Source organism: Coffea arabica, chromosome 1e (genome assembly GCF_036785885.1).
Source record: "Coffea arabica cultivar ET-39 chromosome 1e, Coffea Arabica ET-39 HiFi, whole genome shotgun sequence".
In the NCBI taxonomy this organism is placed as follows: domain Eukaryota; kingdom Viridiplantae; phylum Streptophyta; class Magnoliopsida; order Gentianales; family Rubiaceae; genus Coffea; species Coffea arabica.
The window spans coordinates 35,765,151-35,788,867 of record NC_092311.1 but is presented as its reverse complement, the minus strand read 5'-3'; the positions used below and the strand labels follow the sequence as shown (position 1 = coordinate 35,788,867).

At 34.5% G+C, this 23,717-nt stretch overlaps 2 protein-coding genes across 2 annotated transcripts; one reads left to right on the top strand and one right to left on the bottom strand.

Moving 5' to 3' along the window:
* Positions 1-3,673: 3,673 nt before the first annotated feature.
* On the top strand, positions 3,674-9,068 carry LOC113702507 (serine--glyoxylate aminotransferase). The gene is made up of 6 exons (XM_027223742.2): positions 3,674-3,830; positions 5,654-5,898; positions 6,643-6,927; positions 7,770-8,136; positions 8,354-8,564; positions 8,791-9,068. The coding sequence occupies exons 2-6, from the start codon at positions 5,694-5,696 to the stop codon at positions 8,926-8,928; spliced, it is 1,206 nt and encodes a 401-aa protein (XP_027079543.1). The 5' UTR covers positions 3,674-3,830; positions 5,654-5,693; the 3' UTR covers positions 8,929-9,068.
* A 4,042-nt stretch (positions 9,069-13,110) lies between these two features.
* On the bottom strand, positions 13,111-19,178 carry LOC113702497 (protein disulfide isomerase-like 5-2). The gene is made up of 5 exons (XM_027223735.2): positions 18,717-19,178; positions 18,099-18,202; positions 16,974-17,344; positions 14,472-14,779; positions 13,111-13,709 (listed from the first exon to the last, which is right to left on the bottom strand). Exons 1-5 carry the CDS (start codon positions 18,975-18,977, stop codon positions 13,395-13,397), a joined length of 1,359 nt encoding a protein of 452 aa, XP_027079536.1. The 5' UTR covers positions 18,978-19,178; the 3' UTR covers positions 13,111-13,394.
* Positions 19,179-23,717: the final 4,539 nt, after the last annotated feature.

Sequence of the window (23,717 nt, the reverse complement as noted above, 5' to 3'; positions counted from 1 at the left end):
ATACGCTAGTGCAATTGGTAGTCTAATGTATGCTATGCATTGTACTAGGCCAGATATTTCATATGCAGTTTGTCGACTTGCTAGGTATACTAAGAGTCCTAGTATAGAACATTGGAAAGCTATAGGTAGAGTGCTTGGATATCTTAAAAGGACAAAAGATTTAGAGCTTTCCTATAACAAATTTCCGACTGTACTTGAAGGTTATTCTGATGCAAGCTAGGTAACCAGTGTATGTGACAAAGTGTCTATTTCTGGATGGATTTTTACATTGGGTGGAGGAGCTGTTTCTTGGGCATCAAAGAAACAAACTATTATAACTCATTCCACCATGGAGGCTGAATTTGTAGCCTTAGCAGCTGCATGCAAAGAGGCTGAATAGCTAAGAAACTTACTGTTAGATGGCCAAAACCGATGGCAGCCATTTCTTTGCATTATGATAGTGAAGCCACTATGTCTAGAGCGTTAAATAGAATATATAACGGCAAATCTAGACATATAAGCCTAAGACATAAATGTGTTAGACAATTATTGAATGATGACATAGTCACAGTGGTATATGTTAGATCATTCAACAACTTGGCAGATCCATTCACTAAAGCTCTCTCAAGAGATGTAGTGAAAGCAACATCATTGGGAATGGGGTTAAAACCCTTTGTCTAGAACCACTAGTAATGGTAACCCAACCTCTCTTCTAGCACTAACACTAGATGAAAGGTTTAAAGAGTAATAACAAGTTACTAATAAGTGGTTGTGAGCACTAGAAATTGTATTATACCATTCCAAGGTACTAGTGCAGTTTGATGCTTAAGAGGCTGAGTATCATACTCTTAATGAAGCTAAATATAGTTTCATAGTGCCTTGGTAATAAAATCTTGAAATGTACTTCATCTATATGATCATGGGATTGGTGCCGCTCCCAACAAAAGTGGGGTTTTCTTTTGTAAATGATCACGAATCTAGGATGGAGCACATGGCCAGTAAAAGTGCTAAATCATTTCGTGAACTATTCTCCGAAAAGGATATAATCTTGTGTGTGCTATTTCTGTTTTACTTTAAAGTTATGGTTTAAGCTACGTACACACCATGACTTGTTAGAACAAGTGAAATATTTACACTAAGAGAAGGGTTTAAGTTCACAAACACCTTTCTCTATGCAAGATAATATGACTGCTAATTTAATTTCATTGCAAACTAAGTGGGGGATTATTGGTAATAGTTTGTAATGAGAAAGTTGAAGTTCATTGTTCCACATTCAAAGAGGGCACCTTGGACCTTGGGGCTTTCTGATTAGGGTAGGGTGTTAATTAATTGTCTAAAATATTTATTTTAGATAATTAATTATGGGTGGCTAATGACAGTTACATTTAACAGACATACCTGTTAAATGGTTAACTACCTATACACCTATTTAATAAGGATTGCATCCTTTGATAGTGTCTTGGATAGGTGATTCAATTCTTTAAAATAGTAGGACTTTGAAAGAATTAAATCATTTTTTTCCATTGATAGTTCTTAGACTTTGTTGTATCCTGAAGGTAATTTGTCTAATATGGAGGGAAATAACACCTTAAGGAAAGTGTTTTCACACCTCAAAGTTTCTGCATTTGTCTAGTTTAGATTAGTTATTTACTATGTTCCTACACATATATGAGAATGTGTTATCTCTATAAGAGTTATAGTATGTGTAGTCAATTCAAAAAATTTAGTGCCAAATTTTTACTTTTTTAAAAGTTTTCGTACACAAATTAAGTAGTACTTAATGCATTAAGTGATAAGGCATTTCTGTTATCAAACATGTTGAATTCCAAAAGTTCTGAATGAATTAATTTTTAGCATTAAGTAGAGTTATGAAACAAGCCTATAATTTTTTCTCCTAGCAAATGGTGAGTGCCCCACCTACCATTCTACTTTATTATCCAGAAGGGAATAAATATCTAGTGCATGGACAAATGTTGACACCGTCAATTGAATTTTCATCTCTCAATCCATCCCTATTTAATTCAATGTTTCTATTATTTAAAAGCCTAGTCAGTAAAATACTCATATTATATTTGTATTATTCAATTCGTACATATCATTAACAAAAATTTTGTATTTCATACATTTCAAAAATAATTTGAAAGATATTCATACTTTTCAGTTAATTCTATAAAATATCTAATAAAATTTTGATGCATTATACTTCATGAACTGTACTTCAATTTTTGAAAAAATTTTAAATTTAATTAAGGATAATGACATATTTCAGAATCATGTCATGAATCAAGCGACATGTACCATAATTATTGTAGATTTATACATATTTAAGTAATAAGGTGATAATCTGCTAATAAATTTAATGTCACAAACACAACACTAAGCTTAAAAGTGGCATAAATATGACATAATCTTTGAAAATTATAGTAAATTTATTCGTATTTTTAGTTGCTAACTTTCAAATATGTTCGTACTATTCACATGTGAATTCATACACATAATTTTGTTGTAACACATATTTCTATGCTAAACTTTTAATCATACTTCTAAAAAAGTTATGTATAATGTACACACGTGTAATATCTCGAATTATACCCGTTCTTCTTTTGGCTAACTATGTTTAAAAGATCCATTTTCTTATGAATTGTATAAAGTTCTTTTTTGGCTCTAGACTGTATCAGGAATGCAGGAAAACTTTTCTTTTCCCTTTTCGATGGCTTGGACAAGAGAGCAAATGAGTGGTCCATCCGCTGGCGCTTAATTTAATTAATTCTACATTCTCAAGGAATTCTGTCAAAGGAAATTGTATTCTGATTCCATTAAGGCCCAAGATATCCCAGAGAAGTACAAAATTTTGTTTTTTGGGAAAAAGATAGCACAAAGAAACAAATTCAAAACTGCTGTGTGGCTTTGCCTGTCCTACAAGAGAGTGTGGCTGATAGCCCTTTATCACATTATCTCCCGCAAATTCTTTTCCAACCTCATGCTTTGTGGCTTTTTCTTATGGTCCTCTAAAAAACCCCTTTTCCATATACTTCTTATTTAAATACTACATCCTATATTTTTAGACATTTATACAACTCCATCTCATTTCAAGTTATGCAGAATAAAGCCTTTATATTGCTCAAGGTTATTTCATTTTGGTCCACCGAATTAGAGCGTAAATAAAAACTTTACCCCCCAAAAAATGAATAAAACTATCTAATTGAACTTTCATTCTTGTATTATCATTTTCTTTTTTTCTTTGATTTATAAAAGATATAAAACGTGGTACCAATAAGTCGTTTCCATCAAAACCAAATCAAGGTGCACTTGCAGAGAAAACTAACAAAAACTTTTGGACACAATGTGCAGTTCTATACAAAATTAATGTGCATTTCTGAAAGAGAACTTCCCAAAACTTGTAGGTATTGGTACATGTTTTAAAACTTTGAATCATACTATCACTTAAACTTATTGCAGGTTCTAAAAAGTTCAATTGGGCTTAAAGACAAATTTGTCAAACCACACAAAGGGATAAAAAACTTATGGCAATGGTACAAAGCTGAATATTTCTCGCTATCTCAAATTCTCAAAAGCCATAAAAACCCAAAAAAAAAAAAAAGGAAAAAAAAGTGCAGATGAGTCTACAATACAACTTCTGCTTCTGATGTCACAGAGTCTTAGCCGCAGGATTCCCATTTGTGCACTCTTATCTGCCACGTAACTCCCACGTGGGACCCACCTGAACACTGATTGGTCTCCCGCGCTCTTATAAAATTTTTCATCCTCCCAAACCTTTGTTTCTACCAAGAAAAAGCCTGCAGGTTCTGCTGAACTTTGGCGGGGAAGTCCCCTGTTTTCATCAGTTTAAGGTATATTATAAGTAATCTTCTGAACCAGCTGAATATCATATATGATATAACCATTTTTTTTGTTGGTTTTTTATGCTGTGTGTGCGTATATATTTTGTTTGACATGCCTTGCATGTGTGATTAGTGGTTTGGATGCTTAGTTTGGAGAATTGAACGTAGGCAAGTGATAGAAGTTCTAGCTTTGTGGCATTAAAAAGAGGGTCTGATTCTATTTGTTGTAATTATTCAGATTGTCCCTCTTTCCATTTGGTTGTTTCCTTTATAAAAATCTTTTAAAAAAAGCCCGGAATAAAATAAAATCAAGAAGTGCTTGGTGTTAGTTTGATAAAGCTTAGTTTGATTTTCAAAAGTGACATCATTTTTTTCTTTATTTTGTGTAGTGGTGATCATCCCTCAAAACACATGTAGCAGAATTAGTACCAAGGATTAATGTTTTCTTGTTTGTGGTAGTTTTTTTCTTTTTTGTTCCTATGTGCTTGGTCAAAAATAGGACTATATCAATCGGTATTCATCTAGGATGCATCATGGTTTTTTAACAGTCATAGAAGGTGGCTTTTGTTGTTAAATTTTTTTGGTTTTCAATTTTAGATAGTCATAAATTGTTAAAAGTGCATTTTTTACGTGAAAATCTGACCTGGTTTATGAGTGGGGTCTTAGGAGGTATCAGGGCATTTATCCAAGAGAATGGAATATTTCATGGTTATGTCAAGCCTTTACAGCCTTATCAACCAGAAATGTTAGTCAATAATTTGCAGGTTAGTAGATGGTAAGAAATAGTAGTAATTGAAGAACTCCAACTAATAAGGTAAAACAAAAACTCCATCTTAACAATGATCAGAAATGTTAGTCAATAAGAAAATGTAAGCAGCACATTTAACTGACAAGTAATAAATTATAACGAGTTCTAAGGAAAATGAATGACTCAATTAAAAGGTTATTTTTTTTTTGGATTCTGAACTAATCCATTTGTTTTACATTACAAAACTAATTATATGTACGTTCACCTTAAAAAAAATCTAGTTGGGACAATGCTAAAACATTCCCAAAATTCTATGGATACTCTTGCAGTTTTATTCTCCACCATTACAAATCATAACACATGGTCCAAAAATCGGATTTAGGGGGTTTACCTAGGATATTCAACAGATTAAGAATTCAACAATCAGCATAAGTATGTTTTAGTCCTTCATTTACCTCTGTTTGATTATACCTCTTGAATAATTAATCCTTCAGTGTCTTATGATTGCAAGCCCACTGAGGAGAACCTGAATTGTGTTGTACCAATTGTAATGAGCTTTTCAGAAAATTGAAGTTCTTGAAGTAGATTTCGACAGTATATTCCGGGCTCCAATTAGTCACAAACTAAATATACCTGTTTTATAATTTTCTACTATAGTCAATCATTGAGTCCTTCAGCAGTACATTCTGTTACATTTCATTTCTGAGTTATTTGCTGACTATTGAACATAAGCACGTAAGCAATCTGCTGTTTAATTATGTTGACACTGATCTTGATTTGGAATGGAGAAATATTGTTTGATCTTCATCTTTTGTAAGACAACCAATGAACCTTTGTACTTCTCAAACTGATGTATAGACTTTGGACTGAGAGCATTGAAGAAATGAATTTTTTCGTGTAATTTGGAAATGCGTTCGAAACCCTTTGTCCTTTTATAGATAAATTTTGTGAAATGAAAGTAATGTAATTGTAAGCTTTAAAACGTGCAAAAGAATGTCGACTCATTTATGCGGACAACGTCAGCGTTGCAATAGGCAGTTCTGGTTCGTTTTGAGGCGTTTTCTAACTGTATATGTTTGATTAGCAAATCACCAGAGAATCAACAGTTAACAGGAGGGGGAAAGATGGACTACGTTAATGGACCTGGACGGAACCATCTCTTTGTGCCGGGACCTGTCAATATACCAGACCAGATCATCCGTGCAATGAACAGGAATAATGAGGATTATCGCTCTCCAGCCATTCCAGCCATGACCAAAATCTTGCTTGAGGATGTCAAGAAGATTTTTAAGACTGAAAGTGGAACCCCATTTCTGATCCCAACCACAGGTGATCTGCTTTGAATAATGGTACTTTGATCACTAACAAGATTGCAAATTTTAGTATCTTATGGTTTTTATTTAGGAGTAGTTGTGTAACATTGAGTTAAGCATGCCATGGAATATGTTGATCACGGTCCTAAGGAAAAGTTTTTACAATTAAAGTAACATGAAGGCAAAACTACTGCATTGCGTGTTATTAAAAGAAAACGGGGGTCATATGACTTGGCTCCATCTGGTTTTCTTGTCTTCCTTATTCTGTAGGATAGGGTACCGAGTGATGCATGTTGTCAATTCTTGCATCTGAAGCTCAGGATTCTGGAATTCTCAGTATTAAGATCCATTTTACTATAATATCATTTCATGTTTATTGGAATGACTCTCTAGGAGGTAAACATCCTCGATGCCAAGTGCACATAAATGACCGAGGGAAAGAATTTGATGCTTAGTTTGCTTGATCAACTTTTTTTTTTTTTTTTTTATCAATTAATGAAACTTCTTGTCTTATATATGTCATCTGTCATTAATTTAGCGCAAGTAAGATTTTTGGCTAATATTTCTGATTTTGAAAGGTACTAAGCTGAAGCTGTTAACTTCATATGCCACATACTTAATGCTGTCTAATTGCTGGTGATCTCCTTTTCATCAGTCACATGAGAACACTGTGCATCATCAACTCCAGTCAATATATTTCAGTAGGAGCTGAAATGTTAACTAATCTAAACTTCGAAATTGCTCTGCTGTTGTTGGACAGGGACTGGTGCATGGGAAAGTGCACTTACCAACACCTTATCACCAGGAGATCGCATTGTATCTTTCCTAATTGGACAATTCAGTTTGTTGTGGATTGACCAACAGCAGCGTCTTAACTTCAATGTGGATGTCATTGAAAGTGAATGGGGTCAAGGAGCAAATCTTGATATTTTGGCCTCAAAACTAGCAGAAGATACAGCACATACTATCAAGGCCATCTGCATCGTGCACAATGAAACAGCAACTGGTGTAACCAACAACTTGGCTACTGTTAGAAAGATTCTTGGTAAGCAGTTGATGCTGGTCTCCTCTCTGCCATTTATCAGCTTAATGGTTTTGACTTTTGATCTAGAGTGGATATACAAGTATTATTCTTTCTTTCAACGTCAGTTAGTCATTATAAGAGCAGCAAACAGAGTCCTTTCTTATCCTGAGATTCCCAAACCAAATGTCAAACTAATGACTTGTTAGGGTTCTCTCGATGATAGTGCCTCTAAAACTTTTTGCTCTTACCATCAAGCTGAATTTTTGAAGTTGGATTAATATGATTAAGCGCACTTGATAAAAATTCCAGCATATGCGGATAGACTAGTGTCTGGCCCAGCAGTATGATAGGCTTTTGTTCCTCGAGCATGTCTGATTTTTTGTTCCACAAGTAGGAGTGACTAAGGGAAGTTAGTTTGCATCTGTTCATTGTATGAAGGAAGAAGAAATGACTTTAAGGCTAAGTTGTTATGGCAATGCAGCAAACTCTTCTAAGATATAATTGACATTTGGAGGATGACCTGACTCCTCTGTGTGGTTGATTCTGAAAATGAAATCATATGAAGAAGCCTCATATGATTACAAGTTCGAGAGGCAAGCATATGCATAGAACAATTAGGACATGCATAGAAGAAATAATCTCAAATACAAAACCATGGACAGTTAATTAGAGATTACCTTAGAATGAGATGAAAATTGAAGCATCTGCCTAGGAAAGTTCCACCGCATAACTCTGATTTGGTCGATCATCTTGCCTTGAGCTCTTTTATGTGTTCTGGAATTTAAGAAGGTATTTCTTAAGGGAATTGGTACTTTTCTTTCCCAAACATTATATAAAGCTTTCTACTTTCTTTGCAACTCCAGATCACTACAACCATCCAGCACTCTTTGTTGTTGATGGTGTTTCCTCCATTTGTGCACTTGATTTCCGCATGGATGAATGGGGAGTAGATGTGGCACTAACTGGCTCTCAGAAAGCTCTTTCTCTCCCAACTGGCATAGGAATCGTTTGTGCAAGCCCCAAGGCTCTTGAGGCTTCCAAAACAGCAAAATCTGTTAGAGTCTTCTTTGACTGGAAGGACTACCTGAAGTTCTATAAGTTGGGAACATATTGGCCATACACTCCATCCATTCATCTTCTATATGGTCTAAGAGCAGCTTTGGATCTCATATTTGAGGAAGGACTTGAGAATGTATTTGCCAGGCATGCTCGCTTAGCCAAAGCAACAAGGTATTGGCTTAGATAGAAATGTTGAAGCACTTGAATTTTGTTAAACTGAAATAGCTTGATTGCCTATGGAAGCGATTTGATTTGGTTCTTGTTTCTAAAAAATTATAAAATCTTTCCACAATTAGGGTACTACTCTCATGTTGCATCACAATGGTCGGTTAATGTCAATCTACTGACATATATATCAAACTTGCATGCACTATTGCACTGAACGCAGACTTGCTATGGAAGCATGGGGCTTGAAAAATTGCACCCAAAAGGAGGAATGGTACAGTGATACAGTCACTGCTGTGCTTGTTCCTCCTAACATTGACAGTTCAGAAATTGTTAGAAGGGCCTGGAAGAGATACAACTTAAGCTTGGGTCTGGGGCTGAACAAAGTTGCTGGAAAGGTTTTCAGAATAGGGCATCTTGGCAACTTAAATGAGGTTCCATTCTCCTCCCTCAGATGCAATTTTTACAAACACAATTATTCAAATGTTCAATATGACTCATAAAAACAGTAGAAAGCAGATAAAAATCAGGGTTGTCTAACTTGTGAGGAATGTGAAAACTATGTAATAAAAACCAGAAGGTTAATCAAGCTTGTGTTAATCACCTTCCAATTTTTTTTGACATAACCACTTATTTATCAATTCCTGTTTTCTGTTGCAGTTGCAACTACTTGGCTGTCTTGCTGGAGTGGAGATGGTACTCAAGGATGTTGGTTACCCTGTTAAGCTAGGTAGTGGAGTGGGAGCTGCTTGTGCATACCTACAGAACACCACTCCCTTGATTCCTTCCAGGATCTAATTCTACCTCAGTAATGCTTGTAACTAGTTTTCCTTTGCTTTTCTGTTCAGGATACTCTGTAAAAATTGCATAATCTCCTTGCATCTTGTGACACTCTTTTGAAGCTTTAAGTTTCTTAAGTGCTTTCCAGTTTGCCTCTATGTCTGGTTCTAGTTTATACTTGAAACTAAAATTTTCTCAAAACGAATCTACATGGCATCAAGTGAATAAGCATTAGCTCTTCTTTTTCTACTTTCTTTTGTTACCTTGCTCATGATGCATTGCACTGTGGATATCAATCACTAAATCCTTGCAGACAGCCTCACCTATAAGCACAGTTAAGGTATAAATTATTCACCTACATTGTACTTGAAAGATTTAATTGCTAAATCATGGTGCTTTAAGATTCATAAATTCTTTTTGAATGTAAAAGTAAAGTTAAGATGGGATATAACATAAGTTTTCAAGTGTTTTGTGCAGTCAGAAATTTCAGCCTTCCCAATAGATAACTTACATTTGCAGACTTTGCATCCAGAGAAACTGTGGACGCAGGAAAAGCAAAAAGAATGGAAGATGAAATTTTTATTCGATAAGACTCTTTTGGGTCAAAAATCAGTTGGATCTATTGAGGTTTGAAAAAGTTTCATCTAGACTCTCTTATGTTGCAATACTCTTCCCATTAACAGTTGCGATAATATATGGTAAATTCTCAATTGGCAAATGGACAACCTTTACCCGCTTTACTACTACTAAACAAGTGAATTTGCTACCAAATTCCAAACAGAACCAACAAAATAATGGTAAATCCAATTTTAGTTCATAGTTCCAAAACTAGTCCAAAATGTTGGAGCCTTCCAACACTAAACTACTACTAAACAGAACCAACAAAATAATGGTAAATCCAATATTAGTTCATAGTTCCAAAACTAGTCCAAAATGTTGGAGCCTTCCAACACTAAACGTTTTGCTATTTGAAATAGTCTTACGAGAAGTTGCTTTTACATATCAGAGAGTCACACCATTTTAGTGCAATGGTAATTTGCAATAGTTAAGGAAACAAATAATAAGTTGTTATAACGCTAAAATTGCAATGTAGGAAAATTACAATGGTTTCTAGAGTAAGAAACCAAATCTCCAAGCCTAGTCACTTTCTTTAGTTCCACATCTTCATAGAAATTCGTTTTTTCCTTCCGAGAAAACTCTCATTTCTTTTTTTTCTTTTTTTTTTTTTACTTTCTGCCTTAAAAACCAAGTAAAGAGGCTTAAAATATTGAGGGATGCAAATTTAAGTATTAATGAATAGTCATATAAGCAAAAATGATGTAGGAGATCTAACAATAAAACAGAAAATAGGATATTTCGATGTATGTATGTAGTGAATTCCTACCAAAAAAAAGAAAAAAAGAACAAACAAAACAAAACAAAATCTACTAAATTACGTTACATAGGAGTTGGTGATAGAAAAGTCTTAACATCATCTCAAGGAGCAATATTGGAGGCGCCCCACGGGGGTGGTCCAGTGGTAAGCGAACTCTTAAGGACTTCTTTGGCCCTGGGTTCGAATCTTACCCTGGACTTGAATCCCCGTGACTCGCCTGAGGTGCGTTGCGTAAGGCCGTGGTGTACTCCTCCAGTTTAGTGTATCGGCTAGGGTCTTAAGTGGTTCGAAACGGGGTATGTTCCGAGTTATCAAAAAAAAAAAAAAAAAAACCATTGGAGGCACTATTTGAAGTACAACTTGAGAAGCTTTTGACCAAAAAAAAAAGGGTACAACTTAAGAAGCACTCATTTTGTAATGAAGAGTTGAGAACAACTTTTCCAGAAGCATATATCAAGCACCTAAGTCAGAACCCATTCAGATCACCTCCTTTGCTGCTTATTATGGAAGGCAAAGGGAATTTCTATGGCCGAAAATATTTCAGACTTGAGTGGGACTGGTTTACTCATCCAGCTTCCTTGGAAGAGGTTTCTCGAGCGTGGAAGGCAAACCAGGTGTTACAAGCAAACATTAACTCCTTCGCAGAACATTTCAGAAAGTGGAACCAGTTAATTTTTGGTAATTTATTCTAGAGAAAAATTAAGATCGTACAGATACTCGACCTTCCTTCAATCTCTGGAGAAAGAGATTCTGGCATATTTTGGAGCAAGAGGAAGTGTTTTGGAGGCAGAAATCCAAGGTGAGTTAGCTACAAGCAGGAGACAGAAATACAAAATTTTTTCATACCTTTACTATCACCACGAGAAGAAGAAATAGAATCGAGTGCCTGAAGGATGAGCAAGTCCAATGGGAAATAGACGTTGGAATACTGAAGGAGATGAAGGCAAGTTTTTCCAAGGACTTGTATTGTTGTGCTAACCATGTGGAGGCGGAGTCTGAATTTCCTCAACTCAGCAATGGCAAATCCAATCCCTTAACAGACAAGCGTGCCAGCAAGAGATTAAGAGGGCAGTTTTCTCAACGAAAGGGGACAAAGCACCAGGACCTGATCGGGTGCATGCTCTTCTATCATAAGTGCTAGGATATCGTTGGAAAATCAGTAGTAGAGATGGTATCTGAGGCCTTCCAAAAGAAATATATCCACCTAGATTTGAATGGCACTCTGATATCTTTAATTCCAAAAGTGGAGCATCTAGGAAATGTAATCAATTTCAGGCCCACATCACTTTGTAATTTTTCCTGCAAATTCATTATCAAGTGATTGTGCAAAGATTGCAGCTAGTTTTGGATGATCTGATTGCCCCAGAACAAAGCAGCTTTATACCAGGAAGGCAGACAAAGGATAACATAATAGTGGCTCAAGAGTTAATGCACACTATGAGAAAGTTGAGGGATAAGAAAGGATGCATGGCTGTCAAAGATAGACATAGATAGCCAATGACAGGCTTCGCTGGGCTTTCCTGAAACAAACGTTTCAACTTGCAAGGATTCCAGATGCTTTGGTGGAACTGATTGTGTGTTTATGTCCAGGCAAGTTCAATGGAAGTTCATTGGAATGGGGAGAGAACTAGTCCTTTCAAACCAAGTAGAGGGGCCACGGCAGGGATAGGATGACTACATATGCAGATTCTTTATACATTTCTTTACGTTTTTCAGAAGAGACCATAGGTCTGCAGCCATGGCTATTAAGAGTGCTAGTGGTGCTTTTGGTCCAAGTAGTAAGAAAGGCATAGTCGCTTATAATCATCGAACCAAATAATATATTAGGAAAAGAAAAGAAGGAAGAAAAAAGGAAAAAAAAAATAGATATTGCACCCATCTCTTGAAAATCGAACTTAGGCATTCTCCAATAACGTTGTAAATTTTGTTTGTGCAAAGGGAATCTAGTGCGTGGGTGACATGCTTTGGCCTTGGAATGAAATGAACTTCTCATCTCCTAACCTTTTTCTTAAACCAAAAACAGACTTGTTTCATATAAGCAAAGAAGCATATATTGCCGGAGCATACGACTCTTGATAATTCGTTTACTAGTACCAAAAGGTTTAGTGCATATATTATTTCGACTGAAAGCAAAAATTGTTAGTCAACCATTCGCTAGGACTGCAAAAAGAGGGAAGATGCCACATTGAAATGAGATGATGGAGCTGCAACCGCTAAAAGAAGAAAAGCAACGTGCAAAAAACATCAAATGTTGGTTGATTTGGTGGAGATAATGTGGGAGAGGTTTCCTTGATGTAATCTCATTCCCTCCTCTCGGACACAAATTTCATCCACAATTGCTTTTACTTTTCACGCAAATTTGTAAGCAATGGTCATATCTTATATCTAGGGTGCATGTCAGCTACATTGCGAATTATGTATCTTGTCTTTGAGAACTGCTAATTTATATAGCTTATGCAGAAGTTACTTTGCTAGTCAATTTCATTTGTTTTTATTTTGATCAAATAGTTGCTTCTTTGTGAGATCAAAGTTGACGTACAAAATATTTGGCATTATCACTAAACAAGTATGATAGATTATGTTTTGCAGAAGTTCTCAAGGCACCAAATAGCCAAAATACCTTCCTTTCATACTGTTTCCATGTTAGAGAATATCAGTTTTGTGATTGCCAGTTAGAAGCCTTTATGCCGTGTATCAATCTGTGCTCATAGATCAGTTATTCATAAAGTTCACACAGTATCTAAGGCTACTAGAACTATGTAACTTCATCGTACATAGCAATCATATCGATCATGATTCTTTTGGTCCTAAAAAGAAAAAGGGTATCAAGAAAACAACAAGGTGCGAGATGCATTTGCAATTGAATTAAAGAACCTTACATGTAATCAAGCACATAACATAAATATCTAGTTCTTCATACGCTACAATATATATAGTTCTTCATAAGCTACGAAATCCTCAAAATCATGTCATTTAACTTGTAAACTCATCAATAATTGTTCATTGAACCCAGGTTCATTGGGACTTCTTTCAAGATTCTCTTTACCTGGTATGTTGTCCTCAAGCCTTGAATTCCACTGAATCAAGTTACATCTAGCATTAGCTTAGATTAATCTTCCTTGTCCCCATCCCGACGTAGTTCTCGAATATCTGGTTGAGAGGTTGAGCGGCTATCATGATCTGCATCCTCTCTTGTACCAACCCTTAGAGGTTCCTCTTTATTGAGTGCAAGGATTAAAATAAACATGCAAACAATGAAAATTATGATAAGAACAGTTCTCATTCCCAAGAATGACCTTAAAAAATCCATAAAAGAAGGACCACTAATATTTTTCTGGATAACACTCCCTTCTCGATATCCTTCAAGAAATCGAGTTATTTGTGATCCCTGATCAACTTCCTTGATGCTTTCTGATCCAATAACCTAGAAATCAATGGATCAAAAGGTTAAAATGCATGTCGACTTCGTTTCACCTAACCAGTAAGAGTAAAGCACACGTTTCTTATCAAAAGCTTCATGGCAATCATGCTAATCGACGACGCTTTGAAAATAAGCCCAATAAGAGGAGCAACAATCGGACCATGTATGTTCAGTTCTGAAATATTCGAATTTAGATTAAACTGTAAAATTAATTTTATTTTGCCTGATCTAATAGGACATCATGTTTGAAGCAAATTCAGTGGGTAACAAAGTCAGAAGTTCAACTAAACGTTGCAGTGAAAGAGTTAGCAACTTAATGACTTCAAAAGATCAGCATGTGAAAACTTTTGGGAGATGTATTATTGATTCATGTTGAAAGCACTGAAAAAGGAAACAAGAATCAAAGAAGAACAGGCAGGAACACTGATGTGAATGCACCGAAGCTTCAATTTGTTACTTTCTTCTGCTTACTTTAGTTTGACTTCATGGATTATGTCCTACACTTGCATGAGCATTACACACATATATCAATGATACCTTCTATAAACCTTTTGAGATATAAATACCATCCAGCAGATATACTATTGTTGCAGAGAAAGTGCAACCACAAATCCTCGATTGCATTAAAGGATTATTTTGGGCACCAATAACTCAGAATCGTGAAAGATGTTATCATACACCTCACAAGAGTGAAGTTGAATTGAAGGAATGACAACTTTCAAGAGTAAAATAGGGGGCAGGCGGGAAGGAAGAGACCGAACTTACTGAGAAGTATTCCTCGTTTCCATCCCAAATAACCATTTTTGGCAATTGAGTTCTCTTATTGACTTCAAAGGATTCAGCAAACTCCTCAAATTGCTTGAAACCAACATAACCGAATACCAAATCCCGGTTTGCCGAAGCTGCAGCTTTCAACAACTTGACTAAATCCCTGGATTTTTCGTCCGACTCATCCGCAACAATTGTTAAAGCAATCTTCCTCTGATCATCCTTTAACAACTTCAGTGTCTCTTGATTTATTGGCAAAGCTAGAGGCAACAAACTTTGTTTGATGTAGTCCTCAAAGAAATGCTCTGCATGCCAAATCAGTAAGTATTATTTTAACAAGTATTATGCTTTCCATAGAAGTTGGTCTCCTATCTATTTGCTCAATATTTATATTGTATACAACCTAATTAAAAAGTACTTCTGAATATGTCAGATTACAATCGAAATAACCCAATGATACTTAAAACAGAGGGCAGCTGAAGTTCTAAGCGGAAAATGAGTAATCTAAGCAAGCCCTATACATTAAAATGAAACTAGAAAAAAAACAACAGCCAGTGACGTTACACAGAATTACTGCCGTTTTAAAGCTAAAAGCGCTTTGTAGCTGTTACGATTTCCATCCGAGTAGAACTTAATTTAAGCTATACAAAGTTATTATTGCTGTTTTAAAGCTAAAAGCAATTTGGAGCTGTTATCATTTGCATCCAGCTCTAGTTTAATTAAAGCTGTATAAAGTTATTTATGGAAAACAACAATAGAAGAGTTATCCTTAAATTTTTAAACATCTTATTTAATAATCGCTTTCAGGCTCTTTATCAAAGTTAAAAGTGAAAGAGGCAGATTCTCTTTATATCTTCCTTTCAAACACAATTTTGAAAACACTCTCAGACTATAGCAAGAAGAAAATGATACTAATTGGAACAAAAAAAAAAACACCATAAAATGCTCTGTCCAAAAAAACCCAGATTTCTATGGTGTTAAAGAGAATAAAAAGCAAAACATGGAAGAAAACTTGCAATGTAATTACAACACAAAGAAGTGCAGGTGGTTTCAACTATCCAAATGCAACTTCAAAGGGCTATGTTGATCCCTATTAGCCCTGAAACAATTCACTGAATCATTTAAGCATTCTATAGCCAATGATAACTTCGAATCAGCTAATCTTATATGTAAAGGAAAAGCTGCTGGATAACTTATATGTATTGTAATTTCAAGACGAGTAATTTTAACCACTGAAGATCTTTTGTCTGTTAACAATAACATCAAAGACAGAAGATAACAAATGAATATGTGCATGAACAGCCAAGAGTGGACAACTGTCCATACATCTTGAGTCAGGTCCAACATAATTTCAATGAGAAGCACAAAACAAAGGTGAAAAGAGGGAACTAAAGGAGCTCGAAAATGAGGTGATGTAATCAAATAGAATCAACATCCTCAACAGTTCAAAGAAACATTAAGGGGCATAAGAATACCACGTATTATGTCACCTTCCTTTACAGCCTTAGCTGTCAGTTGATTAAATTAAGACAGAGCAGTAGTTGACAAAGGTAACAACCTATAAAGCAGGAAAGAGGTATGATGTGGTCTAAGACCAAGTGTTACAGCAGCATATAGCAGCACCCATCAAGATGTAGTAGAGGTCCTCCTTTTTCTCCATTCTGACTTGCTTTATAATCTGCTAAATTACTTGGTGTTGTGAGTCTATTATTACAATCTCTTATGATGGATGCATGATGCCTACAATACCAAGCCTACAAAATCCAAATCAAAACAGAGGCTCTAGTCTCCATATACACAACAATCAGCAAAATAAAGTTTTTCTATCCTATGATACCAACAGCAAAGAATATGACGGCTGATAATGCGCCATCTCAATAAATTTGAAAAGGAATAATAAAAAATGAGCAAACAAATAAATAGCAATGTCCAAAGTGAAGTTGAATGCTGACAGCTGTCAATCACAGCTTGTCCGAATTTTGCAAGTTCCAGATGCATGTTTATGCGACTGCATGCATTAATGCAAAAGTTTCTATCCAGCTTCCTACAAGTTCATTTACACTGCCAAAATAGAAATTTCTCACGAATTTTCAGTAAAAAAATAAAAGAAAATGCAAAATCATTTTTATAAACTTCTTAATTTCCACAGAAAATCCGAACAATCACCTCCACATTATATTTATGAGCATTAACAAATGATTAAGGAATCAATTATATCTGCCGCGTTGAATCCTTCTCATAAATGCAGTCAAATCAACAAGAACTTTATAAAGTTCTTCAGCATTATATAAAGATCTCAACTGAATGTAATGCAAATAGTCAATCTGTTAGGCAAAACCTTCGAGTCTAAAACAATTGGCCAAGTCTTTATAGCAAATAAAAAGAAATGCATATCCAAATGGCAAAAAGATCAAAAAGTTGACAAGCTTTTAACATAAACTAAACTCGAAATAGCTGACAGCTTCTGTGGACACGTTGTAAAAATAGAATATGATCTACCTTCAAATGGGCCATAGAATATACTCTGCTCGCTGTACTCTGGAAGAAGTGAGACTACAGCAGGCACCTTGTCAAAATCATAGAAGGCCATAATTTCATCTGAAAAATCTTTCGCCACAGCAAACCAAGCCTTCTTCTTGTACTTGACAGCCACATTGGACATCATGGACTCATCCAAACCAAATCCTATGAATATAGGAAAATGAGTGTCAGCTGCTTCAACAAACTCCCAAATAGCAGAGTCAGAACTGAGAACGGCAACATCTGGGGCAACAAATTTCTTCAAAAATCGAACTAGTAAATCAGCTTTCCTTGGTCCATAGTACTCTGTAGGAACCCCATGTACAAATATCTTCAAGGTTGGAAACCCACTGCATAACAAGCAAACAAAGATTAAGCAGCTTTTTCCCTCCCTGTTGTTCTTTCTAGTTTCATTTTTATGCTTATAGGGTGAAGATCCGTCAACTTGCCTAGAAGCAGAAGTCTAGTTTCACTGTCATAGCATAACTTTTAGCTTCTAATTGAACAATAATTTTATTTTTCCATTGACAACACACAGAAACAAGAGCCTCAAGTAAGCAAGCAGCATGCTGTTTTTCACATACTTCTATGAACCAAAAGAAAGGAAAATTTGTCAAACCACCCAGCTTGGATGTTTAACTCATAAGAGGCGCCAATTTGTGATAATTATTACAAATGGTAGTTGTGCTTATTTTTGTATTGAATGCATTGTTAAATGAACACAAAGAAGTGCATTTCCTACAAAAGTTAGCATTGATGTCCTGCATAGCAAATAGCTGAAAAGTACAGCTTTTCAGCAAATTAAGTGTCAACACATGCCAACATACTACTATGAACTACAAAATAGGAAAATCTGTCAAACCGGCCGGCTCGAATGTTTAAAACACAAAGAGACACCAATTTTTGGTTATTATTACACATGGTATTCGCACTTATTTTTGTATTGAATGCATTGTTAAATGAACACAAAGAAGTGTATTTTGTATAAAAGTTAGTATAGATGTCCTTTACAGTAAATAGCCAAAAAGTACATCTTTTCTGCAAATTAAGTGTCAAGACGTGTGCTTAATTAAAAATTTTCCCCGTAAGATTACTATAACATACTCAATGTCGTGCTTAGAAGCAAGTTTTCGGTATTTGTCAGCATCAACTTTCGCAACAACAATAGGCTGCTTCAATCGAGCAAGAACAGGGGCAGCTTTTTCTAACTGCGATGTAACATTAGAATTTGTCAGTAGGTACCACACTAATTATAACACAAAAATAAAAACAAAGAAGGAGACTTGTCATTAGTTCCAATAAACCTCTTGATTCAAAAACCTTATTGAACCATGCATAAAGCTCGAGAGCAGCTCCTTTCAGTTCAATATCAGTCTTTCAATTCCAAAAACACCTACAGAGAAAACTGTGACTACTACTAATTGACTTCCATTTCCTACGCTAACAAAATTTCCACCTTATCCACTTTTTATTTCTCAATTTCTTCATTACATATAAAAATATATCAAAAATTAAAGAATACGCATTTCTAACTAGTGTATATGAAACCTAGGCACAAAATTGAAAGTTCCATACTTCGAATTGCATTAGATTTTGTAAAACTCTAATTTATGTACTCAGTGCTGCTAAATACTAGTTTAAGCACATTCAATTACCGCAATAACGTAAAATTCACCAAAAAGAATGCCAGTAAAATGAAAAATTAAGGACAAAAACATTCACCTCCGGTGCAAGACGCTTGCAGTGGCCACACCAAGGGGCGTAGAAATCGACGAAGATGTAATCGAAGGTTGAAATAGCGGCATCGAAGTTCGATTCATCAAGGTTTAATACTTTTCCGTTCTCGATCGCTCCAGCGAACTGGTTCGTCTGCTCTTGCTGTCCCATAGCGGCAGCCGCCACTGCTAAGAAGCAAGAGAAGAAAACAGCAGCTCTTGTCGAGATGCTGATAAAGATCATCGGAGATTTGGCCCGCCGAAGCATCTTGTCCGTTTAATTTCTTTTGCGGCGAGTATTATTATTTGAGCTTAGTTGAGACTTGAGAGACTTTTATTATCACCGGAAAAAAGCATGAAATTTGAAGTTGAACACTTGAAGAAGTCTCCACATCGGGGAAGAAGACTCTTGCTAATAGAATGCGAAAATTATTTTGGTATAATTATCAATTTGGTCACTTGATTTTGGTATCAGTCTGAATTTTAATTTTAATCTTTTCAGGTTTGCTTATGAATATGAGATAATTGGTCCTTATTTTGGCCTCATCTGACTAAATTTTTTAATTGAGAATTACGACAGAAATATTGGGGTCGAACTCAATTTCGAAATACTTAGGTGGCACGAATTTGATTCCAAAACTAAATTTTCTTTTATTTCATATTTCCTACATTTATTTTATTAATGGATACATATATGTATTATGCGAGATTTTATTATGACGAATTGGAGTTTTAGTCCCCAGTCTATAACCCATATGCGAATATGATCCCTAATTAATTCATAAATGCATATATAGTTCCCATTCCATCCAAATTTGCATGAAATTGGACAATTGACAGATCTCGTACAATTTTCTAACAGAATCATCGCATGTGCAGTTGACGAAATTTTGATATAAATACAAGTTTAAATCCAATTTATACCCATTTTGATTGCAAGTATACAGGTCAACTAGTAGTTTAGGGCATATATCGGGTCGATCCCACGAGGAAGATTAGACAATTACCGGCACTACTAAAACTTCTCTATTAGTTAGACAATCAATGAATTAAAAGAGATAAAACTATGCTAAATTTATGCAAGATAATAACAAATGAAAGCTCCTTAAATTATGGTATTTCTAACTACTCGTGCAAATGCTACTCTTGGATCATTGAGTACTACTATCTTGGCTAGTTATGGCATAATTTCCTTATGCATGTAAAACCTATTTTCGTAATGAATCAACTATACTTATAACTAATCCATACCTACTCTCGTGGTTATGAAATTAGCTACAAACTCATTTCTTCTATGAAATTACATGAAATGAATCACTAAAGCCACAAAGGTGCACCTCTACTCTCGTGAATGTACTCTCTAGATTTAGCACTTCTTGAACTAATGTTAAATCTTAATTTTCATTGAAGAAACAACACCTTTAGATAATCACAATTAATGGTACCAAGTTAATCATGATTTAAAAGTTAAAGTGTAAAATAACTTGTTCAACATAAAAGCATCAAATAGCCAAATAATAAACACTAACAATCATAGAGAATTCAACCAAACCCAAGGCATAAACTTTAGAAACACATAATAATATATAAATCCATAACTTGTATATTAACTAAATTTGAAATCAAGTACAAAAGATAAAGAGTTGGAAAGGAATGTAACCCTTGTCACATGAGTTCATCTCTTTGCCTTCTTCATCCTCCAACCTCTTCTTCATCTAGCTAATAAACAAGAAGGATAAACTAACTAGCTAAACTATCCTATACTATACTAACATAACACTAAGAAAATGTACGAATTACATTTTTTGTAGTATTCTTGCACTCTCCAAGTTCTCTTTAATCTTGAAAGTCCATAACTATATATAGAGGACTCTAGTCAAGAAATGAGGCTTCAAACATCCCTTTTTACAGCTGCAAAGTGGTTGTCAACGTCCATCAATAGCTATGACTTATTGGAGGAGGAAACAAGTTGTGCAAGTGGAGAGCAGCCTTTTCTGACCAGAATCCGGCCAAAAATCCGACCATAATCCGGCCGGATTGCTCCCCTGCCTTTCTTTGCAGGCATTCCAATTTTGCATTAATTTCAACTGAACTTTTTTTTATGATAGAAGCTGAATAAACTCTCGACCAAAACATAGAACTTGTAGCCCTTTGAGTTAGCTTTCCAATGCATCAAGAATCACCACATTTGGATTTGTATAAGCTGATAAATGACAGAAATACTCTTAACTGCTCACTACCTTGTCTTAGCTTTGACCATAGAAAATTAGCTACTGTAATTCAGCTTTTTGACCTGGAAAACCTTCAAAATGGATTTCGATGTCTTCATAAGATTTGTATATCTATCTCTTATCTTTAAAATGGTTTAAGAATCATCTCAATCCGATCATTGTAGCTCAAGTTATAGCCAAAATACGAAGATGTGTCAAAGCTGTCAACTTCCTCTTCATCCAAACGAAGTATATTTCCAACTCCTATACAAATTATGGACAAAATACAAGTAAAAAGTGACATAAACCTCATATAATCACTTAAGAACAATTTACATCAATTATAGCCGAAATGATCCATTTTCTTTCTACAATATTGCCAAAGTGACTAAAAATAACATAAAATATTATTCAAATATAGCATAAATTAGTCACTTATCAGCAGTCATGTGACTTCACTTAACAGCTTTTTCTCTTTTTTTAATCAGAAATCCCATCCAAAATTTAAGTATTCTATTTGCTTTTTAACTCCTGTTAATTAGTGAGGCTAAAATATACTAATATCTAGAAAAAATGATTTGTTAATAAACCCAATAAAATGAGAATAAAGCTCCATTGCAGCCAAACTCCCCATCAATCAAGTTTCTCACCACATCTCATGCAAAAACCTCTACCCTATGACTAAAGCAAAACATACGATGCTTTTCCATAAGATCGGTTTCTTGTTCCCTGTTTCTTCTTTAGATTTGTAGGAGATTTTACTATTTCCTATTTCCTAATTAGGGAAAAAATCTGTACCTATCATATCAAAAATTGAACTCATGGTACAAAAAAAATTTTGCTTGTGCGGTAGACTAGCAACAATGATTACATCGTGGACAAGCAACAACTTAGAGAGGCGGTACTTCTCTTGCGCCTTCAAGATATGGGTTCTTTCTCTATTTTTGTGGTTATGAAGTTTAATTTTGTACAGTAAAATCTTTATAAATTAATATTTGATAAATTAATAATCTCTATTAAATAGTAATTTTTCACTGTCCCAACTTAGGCTAATGAGCTAAATTAATAATTTTGACAAAATAACAAGATAATAATTATTTTTAGAAAACCTCACATAACCCTTTGGTCTCACTCATATCATAAATTAATAATTCACTAAAATAACATGTCATAAAATACGAGTCTATTGTTGATTTATGATACATTTTAAATTAGAAGTCATAGTTTAACAATGAGATAAGTAAGAAGATTTTGTATTTGTTTATTATAAGAACACTTCCTTATCATTTATACGCATAATATTGTTAATCTGATTTATTGTATAAATTTAATAAAATGGAAGTCTTTTTTACCTCTTAGTAATAGAAATATGATATTAGCTGCGTACATACATTGAAAATATTTATATACATTTTACTTGCAAATTACATAGATATGGATTAGTTTATATTCCTTAGATTTTTAGTCTCCTTTTATTAATAGAATAATTCCTATTTTATAAAATAAAATAAAACTTTAATTAATTAAATGAGTGTTTCTTTAAATTGTAAGTATACTCCATAAATTAATATATTATTAATTTATCAATTAATTAATATCTCTTTAAATTAATAGAATTTGCATGGTTCCAAGGTTATTAATTTATAGAGATTTTACTGTATTTAGGCTCCCTTTAATTTTCTTTGTTTGTTGATTAAGAAGGGCAGTAGAAGCGATGGTAAAGGTTGCAACTATTTTGAGTGGCATAATCCAATCATGTGCCAAAGATCTACTACCCTAATTCCAGGTCTATTAAGAAGCATGAAATTAGTGTTTGTGATTGAAGTGTTGTCCCTGTTGTTAGTAATTATTTTTCTAGTGTAGAGATATAGTGAGGTATAACGAAAGAAAAGAATGAAAAAATGTTAGCCAAGTTGTTGATGTATTGCTGTGTGGCAGTATGAAAAAATGTTAGCCAAGTTGTTGATGTACTGTTGTGTGGCAGTATGAAAAAATGTTAGCCAAGTTGTTGATGTATTGTTATGTGTCAGTAGGCTAAGTTATGGTTTATTAATAGATTCATTCACAATTTTAAATTTTTATTTGATGTGGATGGATATGTATTTTTTGATGTAATACAAGGCCAATATATTTTGTACCTGTTAATGAATTGGGAGAATATATTTTGATGTAAAATGATTGAAATTTGGCTGATTTTCTTTAGTGAATTTTGTGGTAAAAATTTGTTTTTGTTGTTATCAATATCAAATTGCAATGGTCAAGACTTGACTTGTTGGAATAAATGCTAGATTAGAACACTGACAAACTGAACCAATTGCCCAATTCAAATAAACTATACTAGAGCAAATAGATGTATTGATGCCAAGAATTCATTATAAATCAAACATATGCATTGATTTCTAGAATAGCATTACACGTCTTAGTCAAAAGATAGACCAATTCCGCCCAGATTTAGTTATAAGTTTCAAAAAGATAAAACAATCCTACCCAAATCATTTGTTTAGCACTACAGTAGTCAAAACACAATTATCAAGGACAAAAAGGCTACAACAGCCAGACACTGTTCCAACACTACAATAATCAAAACCTAAATAATTAGGGCCAAAAATACTACAATAGCTAGTAACTTGTTCCAATATTATGATAGTCAACATCAGAATAATCACTTGTTTCATGAATGTGTCTCTCATCTGCAATTAGTAGTACTTGAGAGTCCAAGATGGACATGAATATCTCTAATAGGAAAAGAAGCATTAGTTGATGGAGATGGCTGACTGCTATGTGCCACATTAGTATGT

Excerpts from the sequence above, each read along its gene's own strand:
- LOC113702507 (XM_027223742.2), top strand. The coding sequence starts at position 5,694 with ATGGACTACGTTAATGGACCTGGACGGAACCATCTCTTTGTGCCGGGA. Across the intron at positions 5,899-6,642 it reads ATTTCTGATCCCAACCACAG|GGACTGGTGCATGGGAAAGT; the intron begins GTGATCTGCTTT and ends GTTGTTGGACAG. Across the intron at positions 8,137-8,353 it reads CGCTTAGCCAAAGCAACAAG|ACTTGCTATGGAAGCATGGG; the intron begins GTATTGGCTTAG and ends CACTGAACGCAG.
- LOC113702497 (XM_027223735.2), bottom strand. The coding sequence starts at position 18,977 with ATGCTTCGGCGGGCCAAATCTCCGATGATCTTTATCAGCATCTCGACA. Across the intron at positions 18,203-18,716 it reads GCAAGCGTCTTGCACCGGAG|TTAGAAAAAGCTGCCCCTGT; the intron begins GTGAATGTTTTT and ends GTTACATCGCAG. Across the intron at positions 13,710-14,471 it reads GAAACGAGGAATACTTCTCA|GTTATTGGATCAGAAAGCAT; the intron begins GTAAGTTCGGTC and ends ATTGATTTCTAG.